This window comes from Danio rerio, chromosome 13, assembly GCF_052040795.2.
Source record: "Danio rerio strain M-AB ecotype USA chromosome 13, GRCz13ab, whole genome shotgun sequence".
In the NCBI taxonomy this organism is placed as follows: domain Eukaryota; kingdom Metazoa; phylum Chordata; class Actinopteri; order Cypriniformes; family Danionidae; genus Danio; species Danio rerio.
In genome coordinates, this window is record NC_141033.1 from 34,063,224 (window position 1) to 34,083,020 (window position 19,797).

Below are 19,797 nucleotides of genomic sequence, written 5' to 3' on the forward strand. Positions count from 1 at the left end.
GGCAGTTCATTCTGCTGTGGCGACCCCTCATAAATAAATGGGCTAAGCCGAAGGAAAAAGAGTGAATATTTGGGGAAATGTGATTTTCAGCCAAATGAAAGCGTTTGTTATTCAGTCCAATTGGAAATTTCTGAAACAAAATGTGACAATATTTTAACTTAAAGCTAGAAGTAGTATTTGTAGACCTTTATAGAATTAAATAAATAGTAAAATTTTACTTAAATTCATACGTAATAAATCCAGTTAAACCAGTTATGTCAAGTGTTCTCTTCTTTGATCACTAAGTAACTGTTTACAGATTTACTTTGTTTTTAATGCACATCATCAGGGGACTGTTTCAAATCTGTTTGATTTTTTTGTTTGCTCTGCAAAACACAAAGAATTTTTTTTTAGAGTTGTACATGTTCATTGTTATAATGGAATCTGAGAAATCACAAATTTTTATTCTGCTTTCTGATATTTTTTTGGAGCTCAACAACACAATTTCCTATTTATTACAATTATTTAAGAAATGCTTATATGTAAATGTAAAATGGATTCATGAATGATAAAAAGTTGAATAAATTAAGACAGATTTTATTTTATTTTATTTTAAGTTGAACCGTTCCTTTAACTGATATACTTGTGGTATCAGATCACAGCACTGAATCTAGATGGTCAGCGGTTGACCCGGATCAGTAATCTAGACCGGCTGGTCAATCTACGCTGGGCTTCTTTTGACCATAACGAATTAACCAGAATTGAAGGTCTGGAGCACTGCCACCTACTGGAGGAACTTTCCCTTAACTACAACAGTGTCAGCAGACTGGAAGGTACTGCTTTTTCTTTTTCCTTTTACAGGTGTCTTGTATTGTTCAGTTTTTAATATGTCTGTTTAAAACTGCACTTATTTGTTTGGTGTGTTGCAGGCTTGTGTTCGATGCCTCGCTTGACACGTCTGAGCATTAACAACAACCACCTGCAATGTTTAGATGGAGACATTTTAGACCAGCTACCAAACCTTCACTTCCTCTCTGTCGAAAACAACATTATCTCCTCTTTGCATGGACTTCAGAGGTCACGCTCCTTATTTGAGCTGTACGTCGGCAACAATGACATCAGCACGACAAGAGACATTTACCATTTAAAGGTCAGGAGATTTTGAATGGTTCTGCACAACTTATAAAGCATTCGTTCAAAATTCATGATGCTAAGAATGTAATGTTCTGTAGGAATTGAAAGTGTGGTCATGATGTAATGTGTTTTTTTCTCTCAGGCACTGTCTAGTTTAGTTATTCTGGATCTATATGGGAATCCCTTAGTGAACAAACTGGAGAACTACAGGATCTACATGGTTTTCCACCTGCCATCTCTTAAAGCACTGGACGGAGCGGCTGTGGTAAATATATCTGATGTTTTCATATACCAATGTTTGTTTTCATATGTACTGTATGTAGTGTCCTAAAGGAAAAGTTTACCAAAAATGAGCATTCTGTCATCAGGTATTCTGTCATTAGAATGTCTAAGCTGCTTTATTTTTTGAGTAAGGACATGAGGCTAAGGGCATTTTCACCTTTTGAGTGAACAATTTCTTTCTTTTTCTTCTGGGATTTAGATAATACAATAAAAAGAATAATTATTACAAAAATGTTTTGAAATATTATTACATATTTAATTGTTCTATTAAGTGTCACATAATCCTTAAGAAAAATTTTTTATTAATGGTTTTTTTTTTTTTTTTGTGGCGACTCGGTGGCTCAGCACTGTCGCCTCACAGCAAGAAGTTCGCTGGTTTAAGTCCAGTCTTTGTCAGTTGACATTTCTGTGTGTAGTTTGCATGTTTTCCCAGTGTTCGCGTAGATTTCTTCTGGGTGTTTTCCCACAGTTCAAAGCCATGCGGTATAGGTGATTTGAATAAACTAAATTGGCTGTAGTGTACAGCAAGGGTTCCCAAACTTTTCAGCCCGCGACCCCCAAATAACAATGCCAGTGACTCGCGACCCCCAATATCTTCTGAGGTGGTTATAAATACAGAAACCTTGCATGCAATGACACAGACACACCAATTAAATTTGTGTCAGTGCTTTAAATGTGCCAGAAAGTATAACCTGATGTTGTGGTAGGTATGACGCTATTACTGCCTTTAATATAATGTAATTACTCCAGGGGTTGCAATCCAATAGAACTAGTAACTATAAGCTACTTTATTAACTATATAGTATAAAGTAACTATAAACGACTATTTTTATTTTCAGTATAGTTATGGATAAAATATGTTAATTCTTATGGTTTAATAAAAATAAATCGACTTTTGGAAATCACCAGGCGACCTCCCTTAATTGCCCCGCGACCCCTCGGGGGGTCCCGACCCCCACTTTGAGAACCACTGGTGTACAGTATGTATGTGTGAGGACTGGGTTGCAGCTGGAAGGGCATCCGCTGTGTAAAACACAGCTGGATAAGTTGGCAGTTCATTCCGCTGTGGCAACCCCTGATGAATAAAGTGACTAAACCAAAGGAAAATGAAAGAATAGATTTTTTTATTATGGGGTAGTTCACTTAAATTATGTCATCATTTACCCCTCATTTAAAGGGTTATCATTTACTCACCGTTCACTCGTCCCAAATTATTTTTTTCTTTTTTTGATGAATCCAAAAGAAGATATTTTAAACAATGTTGAAAACCTGTAACCATTGACTTCCAAAGATTTTTTTCCACCGGTTTCCATTTTTCTAAATATCTTAAAAAAAGAAACTCATAAAAGTTTGAAACTATTTGAGGGTGAGTAAATACTGAATACATTTTCATTTTAGGTTTAACTATCCCTATGACTAACTACATTATTAAGACCATTTTCCTTGGATGTCAAAGATTAATTTTCTGCAGTCTTTAGTCTTCAGTGTCACTTGACCTTTAATAAATAATTTTATTGTTATGTTATTATTATTATTATTACTATTATTATTATTATTGTTATTGTTGTTATTATTCCACTAGTAAGGACTGATGAATGAAAATTTTTGTTGATGGTTCCATGAGGTTCTGCTCACTTGCCAACCCCTTTGGCCTCAAGCTTCTATTGTTTTGTTATAAATATCTTTACAGTTAATTAATTGTGCCATATGATGAATAGTCTACATTTCACAAGTGCAAACATATCTGTGCCTTTATATATACAGTTGAAGTCTTAATTTTTAGCCCCCCTGAATTATTAGCCGCTTTTTATTTTTTCCCCCATTTCTGTTTAACAGAGAAAAGATTTCTTCAACACATTTCTAAACATAATAGTTTTAATAAGTCATTTCTGGTAACTGATTTATTTTAACTTTGCCATGATGACAGTAAATAATATTTTACTAGATATTGTCTAGATACACTTCTAAACATCTTAAAGTGACATGTAAAGGCTTATTGAAAACAAATATAGCTTAAAAGGGCTAATCATTTTGACCATAAAATGGTTTTCAAAAAATTTAAAACGGCTTATATTCTAGCCCAAATAAACAAATAAGACTTTATCCAGAAGAAAAAATATTATCCGACATACTGTAAAAATTTCCTTGCTCTGTTAAATATAATTTTGGAAATATTTAAAAAAAATAAATAAATAAAAGAAGGGACTAATAATTCTGACTTCAACTGTATGTAGGAAATGAGTGAATCAGAAACTGCTAAAGATGTATTTGGAGGACGACTCAATGCAGATATGGTGGCTGAGAAACTGGGCCATACCAACTACAGAGACCTGTCAGAACTCAACCTGCACTCCAGCTCCATCAGGTTTACTTCATCTCTCATTAAAATACCACCATCCAAATTTTTACAAGCACAACAAAACTGTACATGACAATTCAGTCTTTGCACTTTTTAATTTTCTTTTTTAGGATGGTGGATCTCACTCCTGCTGATTTGTTTGGTAATTTACGCAGTATTAATCTGGAACACAATAACCTCACCTCCTTCAGCGGTCTCATCTTTCTTCCCAATATTAAGGTATGTTGAGTATGTAATTAATTTACTGTCTACTGACAAATTAAAGTGCTAGATCACTCAAAACCAAAAACTGCTGTCATCATTTACCCATTATTTAAAGTTTACTCACCCTTCACTTGTTACAAATTTTTTTTGTTGAACACAAAAGAAGATATTTAAAAAAATGTTGTAAACCTGTAACCATTGACTTCTATAGTATTTGTTTTTTCTGCTACGGATGTCAATGATCATCGGTTTCCAACATTTTGCCAAATATCTTCTTTTGTGTTTAAAAGAAAAAAGAACTACTTGAGGTTGAGTGAATAGTGAGTAAATTTTCATTTTGGGTATAAACATCCCTATAACTAACTACATTAAGGCCACCTATTGCCATCGGAACTGTATTATACCTTATTCTTTAAGGTGTTAATTCAAAAAGGTACTGAAAACATTCCACATTGACCAAATTGGTCCAACATCACTTATTTACTGCAGATTTTACTTTTTTTTTTTTTTTACATCCATGGCTTGAATCTCCACTTTAACCATATCCCAAAAGTGCTCTATTCAAATCTAGTCGGTATGGAGGCCATTTGAGTGTATTGAACTTAATATTGTGTTCAAGAAGTCAGTAGACATGGTGCGTCACCATGTCACCACCAACAAGTCAAGCCTGTAGTGCCACACTCTGAATATCTTCTCTTTGGTGCTATTCTGTATTTCTGAAATACTCAGACCAGGCTGTCTGGCACCAACAACCGTACCCTGTTCATAGTTTCTTAAATCACCGTTTATGTCACCATTTTGATACTTGCATTGACCTTGAGCAGATCATCTTAACCACGTCTACATGCCTAAATTCAATTCAATGCATCTTTATTTGTATAGCGCTTTTACAATGTAGATTGTGTCAAAGCAGCTTTACATAGAAGATTATAGTGAATTAAAACAGTGTCAGTTCAGTTTTCAGAGTTTAAGTTCAGTTCAGTTTAGATTAGTTCAGTTCAGTTCAGTTCAGTGTAGGTTAATATTTACTGCTGAGTGTCCAAACACTGAAGAGCGATGCGCAGCTCTCTTTAACTATGCAAGCCAGTGGCGACAGGGGTGAGAAAGAAACTTCATCAATTGGCGAAAGTGAAGGATAAAAAGCCTTGATAGAACCAGGCTAAGTTGGGCACGACCATTTCTCCCATGGCCAAACGTCTTGTGCAGATCTGCAGCCTAGGTGCCTGAGGCTGGAGAACGCTGGACGTCAGTGAAGACTCATCTGTCCCTGGAGTCTCACAGGAATTAGACGCATACTCTCTACTCCTCCATGGCCACCACAGCAGCTGCTCAGGATACGGCCTGGTCCGGGATTGTGGAAACCTTTGAGTCTCTTCACAGGTCTTGGGTCGCATAAGTGGCCATGCATAATCTTTGAGGGCCTCGGGATGAGTATCCCTAGGTGGAAATAGAGAATAAATAGAATAATTAGCGTAGCTGCTCTTCATAGTGTATATAAACGAGATGCGTGGAGCACGTTCATGCATCATACTGCTATGTAATGCATTGAGTGTATGCTTTGCCTACTAAAAAGATAGGTCTGTAATCTAATTTTGAACTGCGAGAGTGTGTCTTATCAGGAAGGCTATTCCAGAGTTAAGAGCCATAAATGAGAAGGCTTGACCTCTGTTACTCCACTTTGCTAATCTCGGTACCAGAAGCCCTGAGTTTTGAGATCTTAAAAAGTGGGTTGGATTGTAGCGAAACAGGAGGTTGGTTAGATAAACAGGAGCTAGATTATTTAAAGCTTTATAGGTAAGAAGCAATATTTTGTAATCAATACGAAACTTAACTGGCAGCCAGTGTAATATGATCATATTTTCTAGACCTGATAAGAACTCTGGCAGCTGCATTTTGTACTGGCTGAAGTTTGTTAATAGAGGATGCTGGGCACCCAGCAGAGCATTACAGTAATCCAGCCTAGTAGTCATAAAAGCATGGACTAGCTCTTCTGCATCTGAGATGGAGAGCATACTTTGTAACTTGCCGATATTTCTGAAATGAAAGAAAGCCGTTTTTGTGACATTGTGATATTGTTAAATGCATTAAGCTGCTGCCATGTGATTGGCTGATACTTGTGTTAATGAACAGATGAACAGGTGTGCGTAATAATGTAGCTGATGAGCGTATATTTACACATGTTTTATGTTGTTTCTGCAGGTTTTGTCTTTAAACTATAACCACGTTGAGTCAATTCTCCCACGTCAAAAAGTTCAGAGTCACATGAGCAACAAGCAGATTCTCTATCATAAAGTTAGTTCCAGTGGATACGGGCAGCAGAACAGCAGACCCAGCAGGTACACACATACACACATGTATGCACGCACACTCCTGAATAAGTTATTTATGAGGACTCTGCAAAGGTGTAATGTATTTTATACTGTAAAAACATGTTCCAAACCAAACTCTCAAATTGTCTAGAATTACAAGCAACACAAGCCATGTCCTAAAAAAAACACCCACCCCCAACATAGGTCATACCCATGTCAAATCTTTGTTTTTATAAGCCACCTAAGCCAGTAATACAAACATACATACACAAACTTCATTTCATCTTCGTAATCCATTGGGATAATATACTGTAGTTTCTTGTCTAACCACTAGGGAGCATCATAATTGCATATAACAGACATTTTCTGACATCAGAGAATGTATGTATAAAGTCACAGTTTCTTATGCTGCTATGTTTTGGAAGTGACAGACACATTTATTTAAAGACTGCTTGTAAAGTATACAATATATTGATGCACTGTGTACATGGCTGGTCTTTTCCATATTAACATATTTGCCTTGTCTGACTTGCTTCATTGTTATTGTTTGTAGGGAGGGATTAACTGATAATCTGGAGCCTCTGATGTCCAGTTTGGAGGTTTTGCATTTAGGTCATAATGGCATATCTAATCTAATCAATCTACAAATCAGCCGACTGACAAATCTCAGGGCTCTGTTTCTACAAGGTATGCACAGCTTTTCCTGTACAGCTTATTCATCAGTGTCTTTAAAAATATGAGCAATGAAATAAATAAATAATATATATATATATATATATATATATATATATATATATATATATATATATCGAAGGGTCAATTGGCTATGATAATATGTAATATTGGGGTTAAGTATTTTTTTTCAGTATCATTTTTAAATAATTTTATTCAGCAAAAAAGGATGAATCAAAAGATTTCTGCTTTGAGTTTGTTTTGATAAAATAAATATATTTGGGTCAGGTAATGTTTGTTTAATGAAATGTAATTATTGATATGAATCATAAAAATGCAAATAGTCATGCAAAACATTCACTGCAGTTTCAACAAAAATAAACTGCACTTACCTAATAATAAACGTTGACATTTTGTTGACATTTTTTTATTTTGACATAAAATTATTTTGCTTAACACATTGGGAGATTATTTTGCTTAATTTAAGGAAAAACTCACTTAATTCTGGCATAATTTATTTTTTTAAAACAAAACAATATTTTTTCTTGTCTACAAAATTCTTCTTAATTTAAGAATTTAAAAAAAAATTTATATGACTTGAAAAAAAAATTCTGAAGAACATTTTTTGCAGTGTATTTAGTGTCAAAAGTTATCACTCATTATATGTTTTATTGATAAACATTGATAATAATATAGAATATTTATTACGAACAAAATCGGTTTATTAGAACTTTACAGGGATCATGTGACACTGAGGACTGGAGTAACAATGCGGGCAATTCAGCATAATACAAGAAGTTATTTATGAAAATAATAATAATACTCAATATTAATTCAAATAAATGCAGTCTCAGTAAACATAAGAAAAACAAGTATAAAAAATACTTTCTTCAGTAAAAAAATTACAGAAGTAAGGCAAGTAATTGTATAACGATAGTTATGTTCTTTAGACCATCGAAAAAATATATAGCTTAAAGGTGCTAATAATATTGACCTTAAAATGGTGTTTAAAAAATTAAAAACTGCTTTTACTCTTGCCGAAATAAGACAAATTAGACTTTCTCTAGAAGAAAAAATATTATCAGACATACCGTGAAGCTTTCCTTGCTCTGTTAATCATCATTTGAGAAATATTTAAAAAACAAAAAAATCGAAGGGGGCTAATAATTCTGACTTCAACTATATGTATGGTATTGTCTTCTCTCTTTCTCTAAGGTAATGACATCAGTCAGGTGGATGGATTGGATGGTTTACAAAAGCTGCGTGAGCTGGTTCTGGATCGAAATCGGATTAAATCTTTAAGTGAAAACTCATTCTGTGGGCAGGCAGTTCTGCTGGATTTACACCTGAGAGAGAATCGCATCCGGGAACTGAACCACCTGCAGCCGCTCACAGGGCTCCGCAGGCTTTTCTTAGACATGAACAAAATACAGGTACACTTTGACACCTACACTAAACACATACACAGGGCTACAGCATTAAGTCAATCAGGTGAAAGCTAATAGTTCTCACCACACTTAAATATGCAAAGATGTAGTATTTCATTAAATGTGTGCTAATTTGCATAAATTTCTAGAACAAAAATATGAACATTACATGTTTAAAATGTTATTTTTTTACATTAGATTCACAGGTCTTAACAGAGGAGATTTTGAGAATCTTTCTATTTTTACATAGACATTTATGCATTTAGCAGATATTTATGTTGCACATTTTATCAGTTCTTTTTTTTTAAACTGTAAATCAATCCTGCCTTGGCTTTGTTAATGCCATGATCTGCTGCTTGAGCTCCAGGAAAGCTTTTTTCACTCCATTATTAAAAAAAACAGGCAGAAGAAATTTTCACAGTTAAAAAAAAAAAAAAAAAATCAAAGGAATTAAACATGTTCCAGTAAAAACCATCTGAATATAAATATTTCGAAAATATATTTTTAAAATATTTTGTTTAATATTTATATTTAAAAATTAGACATGATTAAAATATTAATTTAGGGGGGAAGGGCCTTTACAATGTATTGTAAGTGAAATCTACAAATACAAATCAATACTGTGCTATAAAGGAAACCCTTAAAAGTGTATTTGCATGTTTTCATTACATTAGACTGACGAAAACACTATATAAAAAAATCAAACACCCTTAAGTCTTCAAACTGGTGCATGCTAAAACAGTGTTTTGGTCTGCGTCTCGCCAGATATCCACAAAGGACAAAATGATGTTATTATTCCATCACTCTCATTTATTACTAATAATGTTGAATCATGTTTTAGATAAAATACACATATTGTCTGTCAGATATAGTTCATTTTCTCATAGCTATCATTTATTCTTATAACAGCAGAATATATTAAGGTGTTGTAGGTCACAGTTTCACATGATTTCATTAGTATATATAGTATATACACAGAAACAATGTTATTCTCAACCCCAATACGAGTGTGTGTGTGAGTTTGCTTTTATTATTCACCTCTCCATTCCTCTCTATCCGTATGTGTGTGTGGCTGCAGTTTCACTGTAATTACTAAATTACAGTAATTCAGTCACTTAGTGTGTTTGTATTAGTGTTGTTAGGCTCTGTGAGAGCTCTGGCTTTTGCCTGCCTCTGAATATAGAGTAATTACAGACAGCCATTACTGCAGCCGCACAGCAGCCCAAGGGCACAATTAAGCAGTATTTACATTGATTGAAGGTCAGAGGTGTGTGAATGTTTGTGTGTGTGTGTTCTTGACACTCAGTGATCTTTCTTTCACTTACCCATTACTTTATCTCACGTTAACCAAAATCTTCAATTTGACCTTTCTTGGATTCTAGACATTTTTAAAGTATTGAAAATGTATTTTATTGTAATAATAATAATAATAATAATAATATATTTTATTTGTATAGCACTTTTCCTACATGCAAGTCAAAGCGCTTTACAAACAACAAACATGCATTGTAAAATAAACCAAAAAAAAAAATGTATAGACAAATAAAGTAAACTAAACAACAAATATATACTCAGATAAAAGCATACATGTACACGCATGTATGCATATATCTACACAATCACACACACAATAGTCCTAACATATGCATACACCGTAGTACATGCATACATACCTACACAATTTACATGTATACATAAAATGCATACACTTCACATACTGTTATATTCATATGCAATTTTAAAAATGTGCATCTTAACATGCTTTTTAAAAACATAAATGCTGGGGGATTCTTACACTTCATTTGGGAGACAATTCCAAATTTTTGGAGCATAGTGACTGAAAGAGTTATTGTCCCATCTTCTTCTGTCTTTTGTATTTGAAATATGTGGATAGTGCTGTAAACAAAGCAGTCAACATGACAAGAACTAGTAAAATACATAGCAAAGCACTGATATATACCCAACAATTTTATCTGTTTGGCAAAAATATTTTAAAAAATGTTCTTAAAAAGATTAAAATTCAAGAAAAGAAAAATTCAATTTTTCTGTTTTTAAAGATGTTCATAGAGTTAAATATTATTATTTTAATAAATATAAATGTTTAATAAATCTTTTTTTTAATGCACCAAAGTATATTACCCATATTCACTGAGAAATGGATAATAATACTCAAAATGGGGTGAATTTAAATTGTTTCATCAATTTAAAAATGGGAATCTCTGTTTTATTTTAAATATTACAAATATCATGATAGTTTCTTGATGTTGACATTTAGTAAAATTCACCTGCTACTTGTGTAAAATAGCAATATATCAAATTTGTTATATATGTAAAATAAACACAAAAGGCAAACATTTTACTTAAAACTAACTATAACTATAACTAGTTTCTTTTTAGTGTACCTAAAATATGATTTATTCCAGTGATGACATCATTACTCCAGTCATCAGCATCACATGAATCCTCAGAAATACTTGTAATATTCTGATTTGGGGCTTTTGATGAACAGAAAATTCAGTGAACAGCATTTATTGGTAACAAAAACATTTTCAAGAGTTTAGGGCACCAATGTATTTATTTTTCAGAAAATTACAATTCGTTATAGTTTCTTTTAGTTTGTAATTTATTAGTTGTAAATGTTTTATTACTTGTAATTACAAATCAGGGTTTTTCCACTGAACATTAATTTAAAAAATGTTCTGAAGTTTACCGTGGGTATTCTAAATTTACATAAGTTTATTTATTTATTTTAAAAAAATGTTATTTGTTTTATTTTATTAGTTTTTTTTTAAAAAATTAAGATTTGCAATAACAATAACATAACAGTGGATTAGGTTTCTCATGTTGTCACATACAATAATATAGCCATATTTTATACAATCATCTATCGGCTAGTAATTCAAGTCATTTGTGAAGGGTAAAATTTACAAAAAATAAATAAAAATAATCTTTCGAATATACAGTTGAAGTCAGAATTATTAGCCCCCCTCAATTATTAGCCCCTCTGTATATTTTCCCCCCAATTTCTGTTTAACAGATTTCAACTAATTTCTAAACATAATAGTTTTAGTAACTCATTTCTAAAATTGGATTTATTTTATCTTTGCCATGATGACACTAAACAATATTTTACTAGATATTTTTCAAGACACTTCTATACAGCTTAAAGTGACATTTAAAGGCTTAACTAGGTTAACTGGGTTAACTAGCAGGTTAGGGTAATTAGGCAAGTAATTGTAAAACAGTGGTTTGTTCTGTAGACTATCGAAAAAAAAAATTGCATAAAGGGGCTAATAATTTTGTCCCTAAAATTGTGTTTAAAAAAATAAAAACTACTTTTATTCTAGCTGAAATAAAAGAAATAAGACTTCTTCGAGAAGAAAAAATATTATCAGACATACTTTGAAAATTTCCTTGCTCTGTTAAACATCATTTGGAAAATATTTTAAAAAGAAGAAAAAAAATGTAAGGGGGCTAATAATTCTGACTTGAACTGTACATTCTCCAAAAACTCCCATAGAGGATTCCAGATATGCCAGAAATCATCAGTCATAAATCATACGTCTATGGGTAAGAAAATGTCTGATTCATCCACAAATTGTTTGGAAATGACCACAACAAAGAATGCATTTTCTTGCTAGTTAAGTATTAAGGTCTAGCACAGATTCTAGTCCATGACTAAGATGTACACCAGTTTTACAATTCAGAAGATAAAATACTGGAGATAGAGCAAAAGGTTTACCAACAATCTTCTGAACTAATTTGTGGATTTCTTTCCAGTATGTCTTAATCATGTCCCTGAATAAATGCATCACAGTACCAACATTGAATTTGCACTTAAAGAAAAATAAGGAAACATTAGGAAATTGAGATGAACTGGTTTCAAAAAAGTTTTGTAAAAAAATTACATTTTGCTATATGGTGTATGTTTGATATTGTAGCACTTTTGAAATTTTTGAAATGCCAGATAGATCTTGGCTGGAAGAATTAACTGAATTAGCACATTTGAAAAGGATCAGATTTCTAATGGCAAAGAGATTTGGTCTCCTCCTTTATCTTGAAAGCGTAGGTTGAATACCCAGATGGTGGAGATCACACCAACAGTACTGCATTATTCAGTAAGTTTTTGTCCCAGGGGTGGGGTGGGTGTTAGGAGTTAGACGTTTTGTATTTTTTTGAAAAGTGTATTCTGGGTCTATCCTCATTACTTATACTTTTTATTTATTTTATTTTTTGTGTGTGTGTAATATTTAATTTGTTGAATTCTTTTTTGCAAAAAAAAAAGAAATGTTTTAAAATTTGCTGTAATTCGTCAATGAATATCTCAATAAAAAACTTTTAAAACAACAACAACAACAAAAAAATAAATAAATAAAAATATGCCAGAGCAGACTGATTTCTTGATTAAAATTTGTTTCACAATCTTTCTCCCACAAAACTTTCAAATAGGTAAGGGAAGAAAACCTTACATTGGATAACATTAAGGAAGATGTCTTCCCTTTGAGAGAAAATGAAGAGTGCAATTGTTTTTCCATGTCAAAAACATCCTTTAGGGATGATACTAAAAAAATGTTGTAGTTGCAAAAATTTGTAAAAGTCATTATTTGGTCTATTAAATCCCTGTTTTAGTAACTGAAAGGATTTTGGTTTTCATTTGTTTTAATTTTCCCTATTAATGGGTTGTGGCTGGAAGGGCGTCTGCTGAGTAAAACATATGCTGGATAAGTTGGCGGTTCATTCCGCTGTGGCGACCCCAGATTAATAAAAGGACTAAGCCGAAAAGAAAATGAATGAATGAATCAATGAATGTATTCTATTATAAAAATTAAATGCTCTAAATTACATTTTTTAATAATTTACATTATATTATTTTAAATTGGCAAGAAATATTATCAGTATTTAAACAGTATTTACACACAAAAAAGTTTTACTCAAACACACAACCATAAATACTAAGTCCAGAGAAACAGAAATTTGAGTGTTCTCTAATTTTTCCCACAGTTATACATACAAAGTGCATTTATCTTGTGTTCTAGGATATTTCAGAGCTGGAGAAACTGGAGACACTGCCTTCTCTCCTAGAACTTTCTGTAATGGGCAACCCAGTGAGTCCCCCACACACGCAAACACACACAATCAACACTCTACATGAAGAGACCTCACACTGAGCTCCTGACCAAACAACAAACCAATCATAATTACTACTATGTTGCAGGTGACACGGCGATCTCTGCACAGGCCGCCAGTGATACTGCATCTGTCCACACTGCAGGTCCTGGATGGAGTAACCGTCAGCTTGGAGGAAAGAACCAGGGCAGAGCTTTTAAATAATGAAGCACAGGTAACTCACACTTACTCTTCAGATCAACTGAACTGATCATATAAAACTTACAGAGTAAATTGAAACATTTACCGTGTGTGTGTGTATGTGTGTGTGTGTGTGTGTGTGTGTGTGTGTGTGTGTGTTTGTGTGTTTGTGTGTAAAGAGTTCTAGTTCAGGTGGTGAAATGACGTTACCCGGTTTAGTACCGATGGTGACACGACCGACTCCTTTAAGAAGTACAGGAATGCACACACTTGTACCTGACCAGCAGGATGACACACACGATACCAGCAGATGTACGTATACATACAATTCATACAGACACACACAGTATGTGAAAAATACTGTAGGTAAAAAAGAGATATTGACAAATGTTCTCTCTGTACTTCTTCAGTTGATTTATTACACTACAAATTGCAAACTTTTTGTATTACAAGTTTTCTACATGCTAATTATATATGCTAATTGACCCTTCGCTAAGCCCCGCCCTCCTTAGTTACTGTTGTTACACCTGTCAAGCTTTCATGCCTGACACATCTATTACAGTATGCGCCGGTGTCAGACATTCCCAGGGATATAATAAGTATTTTTTGGTGAACAGGTGAGATATCTAAGAAAGCCAGACAAAAAAGGACTGCAGTATGCATTACAGGGGTATAATCAACACATAATACGCAACCGATTAGTAAGTAATTTAATCAAAATTGTTAGCCTGGCTTCCTCATACACTGACCATTCAACAGCTTAGTTCATGCACAGCAAAAGAGGTGAAATTTTTAAATAATTTAATAATAACTAATTAAACCACGATTTCTCTTTTTTTTAGCCAAAAAAAGCCTGATAGATTAATTGCTGTTCAATAAAACATAGCGTTACTAACCGACGAGGAAACACGCATGGACAGTGCTTCTACATAATTCATTAATAGAAAGGACAGTCAGAAATTGAGGGGAAATAGATGGATTTGTGCCAAATATTAGCATCATTGACCCACAACAATGTACAGTACCTGTAACTGTCAACATGTTTGTGTGATTTTTATAGTTTCTATTCTAATTTGCAGTTAAGTGGAAAAAATTAATTAATTACAATGCAAATCAAAGTACAAATAGCTGAAGCGAACAAATAGATTTTTCCCTACCAGCAAATACTAATCAGACACCAAATTTAAAAGCAGAAACTAACCCGCTATAACACAATCACCAATGACTAAATCTCCAAAAGACATTGGTGAATTGTAGCTCTGTCATGGACATGAGGCTTACGAATGACTGAAAAACAGCTGCGGGTGAAGTACATTAATTGATCGCAAGTGCTCAGATTGTGATCATATCTCTGTTTTGTTCAGTTGATATGAAATTTCAAATATTTGTAGCTTAAAACAGATGAAAATATGCTAGCTATTAGTATCACTACTATTGTGAGGGCTTAAACAGAGCAGTGTTATAATAATGATATAATAATATAGTATAATGATAATGATAGTATAATAATAATATGAAGCGAAAAAAAGAAAAGACTGCTGGGAAACATAACCTGCTTTGTATTTTTGTAGGAAACACAATTTAGATCTTTTTAGGATGAGTGGTGTGTGAGTTATTGGCGTCGCTCTATCACTGCATGTGTCAGGAATATCAAAACAAACTTAACTCCGCTCTTTTAGCGCCCCTCACACAGAGTGATCCACACTGGGATTTCTCCCATTGGATTTTAGGGTTTGGAAAGGGAAAAAAATTCCACCCCCCGTCCAAACTTTTAGGATACCGGGTATCAGATTTGCACAATCCATATGCACAACGCTTTGGCTTGTTTCCCTCGCTCGAAAGCTTGACAGACCTCCTGCGCGTAGCTACGGTTGCTAAGCCACGATTGGTGTGTGGTGGTTTTCTGGTGTGGCTTAGCAAAGGGTAAATTTGCACACATTTCTTACACACAAATTTGGGCACTGCATGAAGTCAGGTGCAGTTTTTTTCTCACTCCACAGTTCAGAAAATACTGCAAACAGACAGAAAGAAAAATTAATTTTCATATTTTTTTGTTGAGGCGATGCAGTGCCGCAGTAGGTAGTGCTGTCGCCTCACAGCAAGAAGGTCGCTGGTTTGAGCCTCTGCTGGGTCAGTTGGTATTTCTGTGTGGAGTTTGCATGTTCTCCCCGTGTTCGCGTGGGTTTCCTTCGGATGCTCCGGTTTCCCCCACAGTCCAATGACATGCTGTACAAGTAAATTGGGTAGGCTAAATTGTCCGTAGTGTATGAGTGTGAATGAGTGTGTATGGATGTTTCCCAGAGATGGGTTGCAGCTGGAAGGGCATCCGCTGTGTAAATCATATGCTGGATAAGTTGGTGGTTCATTCCGCTGTGGCGACCCCAGATTAATAAAGGGACTAAGCTGAAAAGAAAATGAATGAATGAAATTTTTTGTTGAACAAAATGCTTTAACTAATCAGGCAAATTGGGTATTAACAAATGCCCCTGTAAAAAAAACTTCAGGATACAGATATGAATTAAACTGTGAAGTTTGCTGTACTGTATGTGTAAGTGCAGCTGAAGTGAAGATTTATGCAGAGGAAAAAAAATCTTTTAAAAATAGCCTTAAAAAACGAGGGCCCGCTGGCTAAGGTTGGTCCATGGTAACCTTTGATTTAGCCCGCCATGCCGATGTAATCTTATATATTTTTTGTTTTATTGTTGAGCTACAAAAAGCTATCTGAAATTAAATGTTTCAGTGTAATTGCTGTAAAGTAATCAGATTTAGTTTAAAATGTACATATGATGGATAGAGGACAATGCAGAGACTTTGGTGAGCAAATCAAGACATAGGCAGATTCTGCTTGACTAGTGTATTCAGCATTGAACTCTACTGTGTTATAAATGTGATTGTTTATGTTTTTATTGCAATAAGTTATCATTAAAAAAGGGATACCACGTTAGTTAATATGATTAATGTTTTCTATTTTTTTTTTATATTATGAAATTAATTTGGAAATTACCCATGGCAGTTTTAATGTAAAATAGTTTGGTATATTTATCTTTGACCCAGGGCTATCAATGATATTTGGTTTTTGACCCTTATACGAAAATATTTGGGCATCCCTGGCCTACAGTATTTCCCTGAGATGGGTTATGGCTGGAAGGGCATCCGCTGCGTAAAAACTTGCTGGATAAGTTGGCGGTTCATTCCACTGTGGTGACCCCGGATTAATAAAGGCACTAAGCTGACAAGAAAATGAATTAATAAATGGCCTACAGTAATATTTTGTGTATGTTAATTGAAATCTACAGGCACAAAGATACAATTAGGATACCTAAACCTGTATTTATTTATTTATTTATTTTACATTACACTGAATAAAAAAAAAACTATGAAAAGGCAAAATACACCAAACACTTAAATTGAGAAGTCCCTGAAAAAAGTGTTTTTCCTGCAGTGTCTCGCCTTAAACACAAATGGATTTTGTTGTTTTTAGATAAGAAGCAGAGAGCAGTTGCCTCTCTATTACGTGGGGTTCACAGTGACATTAACTTCAGGCAGTTTAGAGGATCTTCCAGTCACTACATGACAGCACTGCAGCAAAGCGGATACAGAGTTCTGTCCACTTTCCCTAACACTGATCCTGAGACCAGGTCTGTAAACACGCACACAGTCAAATAAGCCTTTATGTAAAGTTGAAGTGTGAAGCCCGGTTCATACTAAGTATGATAACTACTGTATACAATAACAATAAAATATGTGTGTATTATATAAGATGGACAAAAAAAATACTTTTGTGTGTTTTTCTGTTGGTAGCTTGACTTAATTACTGTTTACCAGTTTATTATCACACCAAAACTCTCAGTAGGTGGAAACAAGTCACTAATGAGTAATTCGTTGAAACAATTTATGCTAAATGTGTTCATAAATGGATCGGTGGCTAATTGATTTGATCAAAATCAGATTCATTCAGAAACAGTATTACAGAACATATTATGTCTAAAATGTAAATCGCTCTTTATGAACTTTTCTGTTGATTTGTGGTATAACATGAATGTCAATCTTAGTTTGTTTACATGCTGATATACAAAGAAAACTGTAACATTTTTGTTTGTGTGATATTACTTACTATAAAATCTCCCAAATATTTATATGAAACAAACTCATACAATTATATTTTTTGCAGTAAATGTTTCATAATTGCGTTCTTACAGGTTTTATCACACTGAATTATTTGTGCATTATCATACATTTGAATGGATTATATATATATATATATATATATATATATATATATATATATATATATATATATATATATATATGTATATATATATATATATATATATACATTTATTTATTTATTTATTGATTTTTGATTGAATGGACCATGATGGGGTTATTATTCTCGATGTTCTCCACAGGTATCAGTGTCACAGTGGACCCAGACCACCTCCTCCTCCTCCTCTGTAACATCAGGGCTATTAAAAGTATGTGTGCCATGAGTTTCAGTTCTGATCTTGTGCATTGTTGTTTACTGAGATTCTCACATTCTTAAACTTTGGATCTTAATATGTATTTATTTGAAATGACAGTATAAAATATATTAAATGTGTATTTTGTATTTAAGTCTCTGAGTGGGACCATTCTTTTAATAAATCAATGATTTAATGAACAGTATAAGGCATATACTGTATACTGTATATTAGAGTTCATACAAGACATTTGTTAAAAAATATTTAACTGTAGTTGCAAAACTTGGCCCTTAAGAGGTGCCAGAGGACTGATTTATGCAAATTTATCTGACAAGCCTGTGAAAATTTGTAGCAAATTTAAAATATTATAATACTATATATATATATATATATATATATATATATATATATATATATATATATATATACACACACACACACACACACACACACACACACACACACACACACACACATATATATATATATATATATATATATATATATATATATATATATATATATATATATATATATACACACACACACACACACACACACACACACACACTGACTGGCCACTTTATTAGGTACACCTGTCCAAGTGCTTCTTAACGCAAATTTTTAATCAGCCAATCACATGGCAGCAACTCAATGCATTTAGGCATGTAGACATGGTCAAGAGGATCTGCTGCAGTTCAAACTGAGCATCAGAATGGGGAAGAAAGTTGATTTAAGTGACTTTGAATGTAACAAGTTCAAGTTGTTGTTGGTGCCAGATGGTGATCTACTGGGATTTTCACGCACAACCATCTCTAGGGTTTACAGAAAATGCTCTGAAAAAGAGAAAATATCCCATGAGCGGCAGTTCTGTGGACACAAATGCCTTTTTTTAATGTTCCTTGTTTTAAGTATGCTAGAAAATTAATCAATAATAAACAGACAGAAGTCATGATTTTTTATTTATTCATTCATTTTCTTTTTGGCTTAGTCCCTTTATTAATCTGGGGTTGCCACAGCGGAATGAACCGCCAACTTATCCAGCATATGATTTATGCAGCGGATGCCCTTCCAGCTGCAACTCATCTCTGGGAAACATCCATACACACTCATACACACTCATACAGACAATTTAGCCTACCCAATTCACCTGTACCGCATGTCTTTGGACTGTGGGGGAAACCGGAGCACCCGGAGGAAACCCAAGCGAACACGGGGACACCATGCAAACTCAACACAGAAACGCCAACTGACCCAGCCAGGGCTTAAACCAGCGACCTTCTTACTATGAGGCGACAGCACTACCTACTGTGCCACTGCGTCACCATGTTTTTTTTTTTATCAATATTACTATTCTTATAATAATAGGTTACTGTTTTTTACAGTATAATACAATCTGCATTACTGTACATACTAAATTTTTTTGTTGTTGTATTAAGGTTTGGTTAGTATTCTGTAAGTGTTACACAAAAAAACAAATACTGTATAATCTAATTACATAAATCTAAAATATAATAGTATAAAATAACTCGGTCTGCATGACTGTACATGAGCACTGAGGATAAAAACATCCTGATATTTTATACACTAAACTACTGGTGGATTCAAGCTTTTGTGTGGATTTTTCTTTTTAGGACAAACACATCTCACACACACATACACAC

The 19,797-nt window shown here is 33.7% G+C and overlaps 1 protein-coding gene across 13 annotated transcripts in view; it reads left to right on the forward strand.

The window, feature by feature from the left end:
- Positions 1-19,797, forward strand: part of lrrc9 (leucine rich repeat containing 9) — a 74,118-nt gene that overhangs the window by 49,409 nt on the left and 4,912 nt on the right. For 12 of the 13 annotated variants that reach the window (XM_087277273.1, XM_087277282.1, XM_087277274.1 and 9 more), the window contains 13 exons: positions 635-812; positions 909-1,129; positions 1,256-1,378; positions 3,630-3,760; positions 3,865-3,973; positions 6,158-6,294; positions 6,821-6,954; positions 8,155-8,372; positions 13,403-13,471; positions 13,582-13,707; positions 13,853-13,985; positions 17,155-17,311; positions 18,083-18,287. In XM_087277273.1, the coding sequence (XP_087133399.1) occupies positions 635-812; positions 909-1,129; positions 1,256-1,378; positions 3,630-3,760; positions 3,865-3,973; positions 6,158-6,294; positions 6,821-6,954; positions 8,155-8,372; positions 13,403-13,471; positions 13,582-13,707; positions 13,853-13,985; positions 17,155-17,311; positions 18,083-18,131 (1,785 nt within the window). In that variant the 3' untranslated portion in view covers positions 18,132-18,287. Of the gene's footprint in view, positions 1-634; positions 813-908; positions 1,130-1,255; positions 1,379-3,629; positions 3,761-3,864; positions 3,974-6,157; positions 6,295-6,820; positions 6,955-8,154; positions 8,373-13,402; positions 13,472-13,581; positions 13,708-13,852; positions 13,986-17,154; positions 17,312-18,082; positions 18,288-19,797 lie in introns of those variants that run through there. The other variant, XM_087277276.1, reaches the window with a different exon arrangement.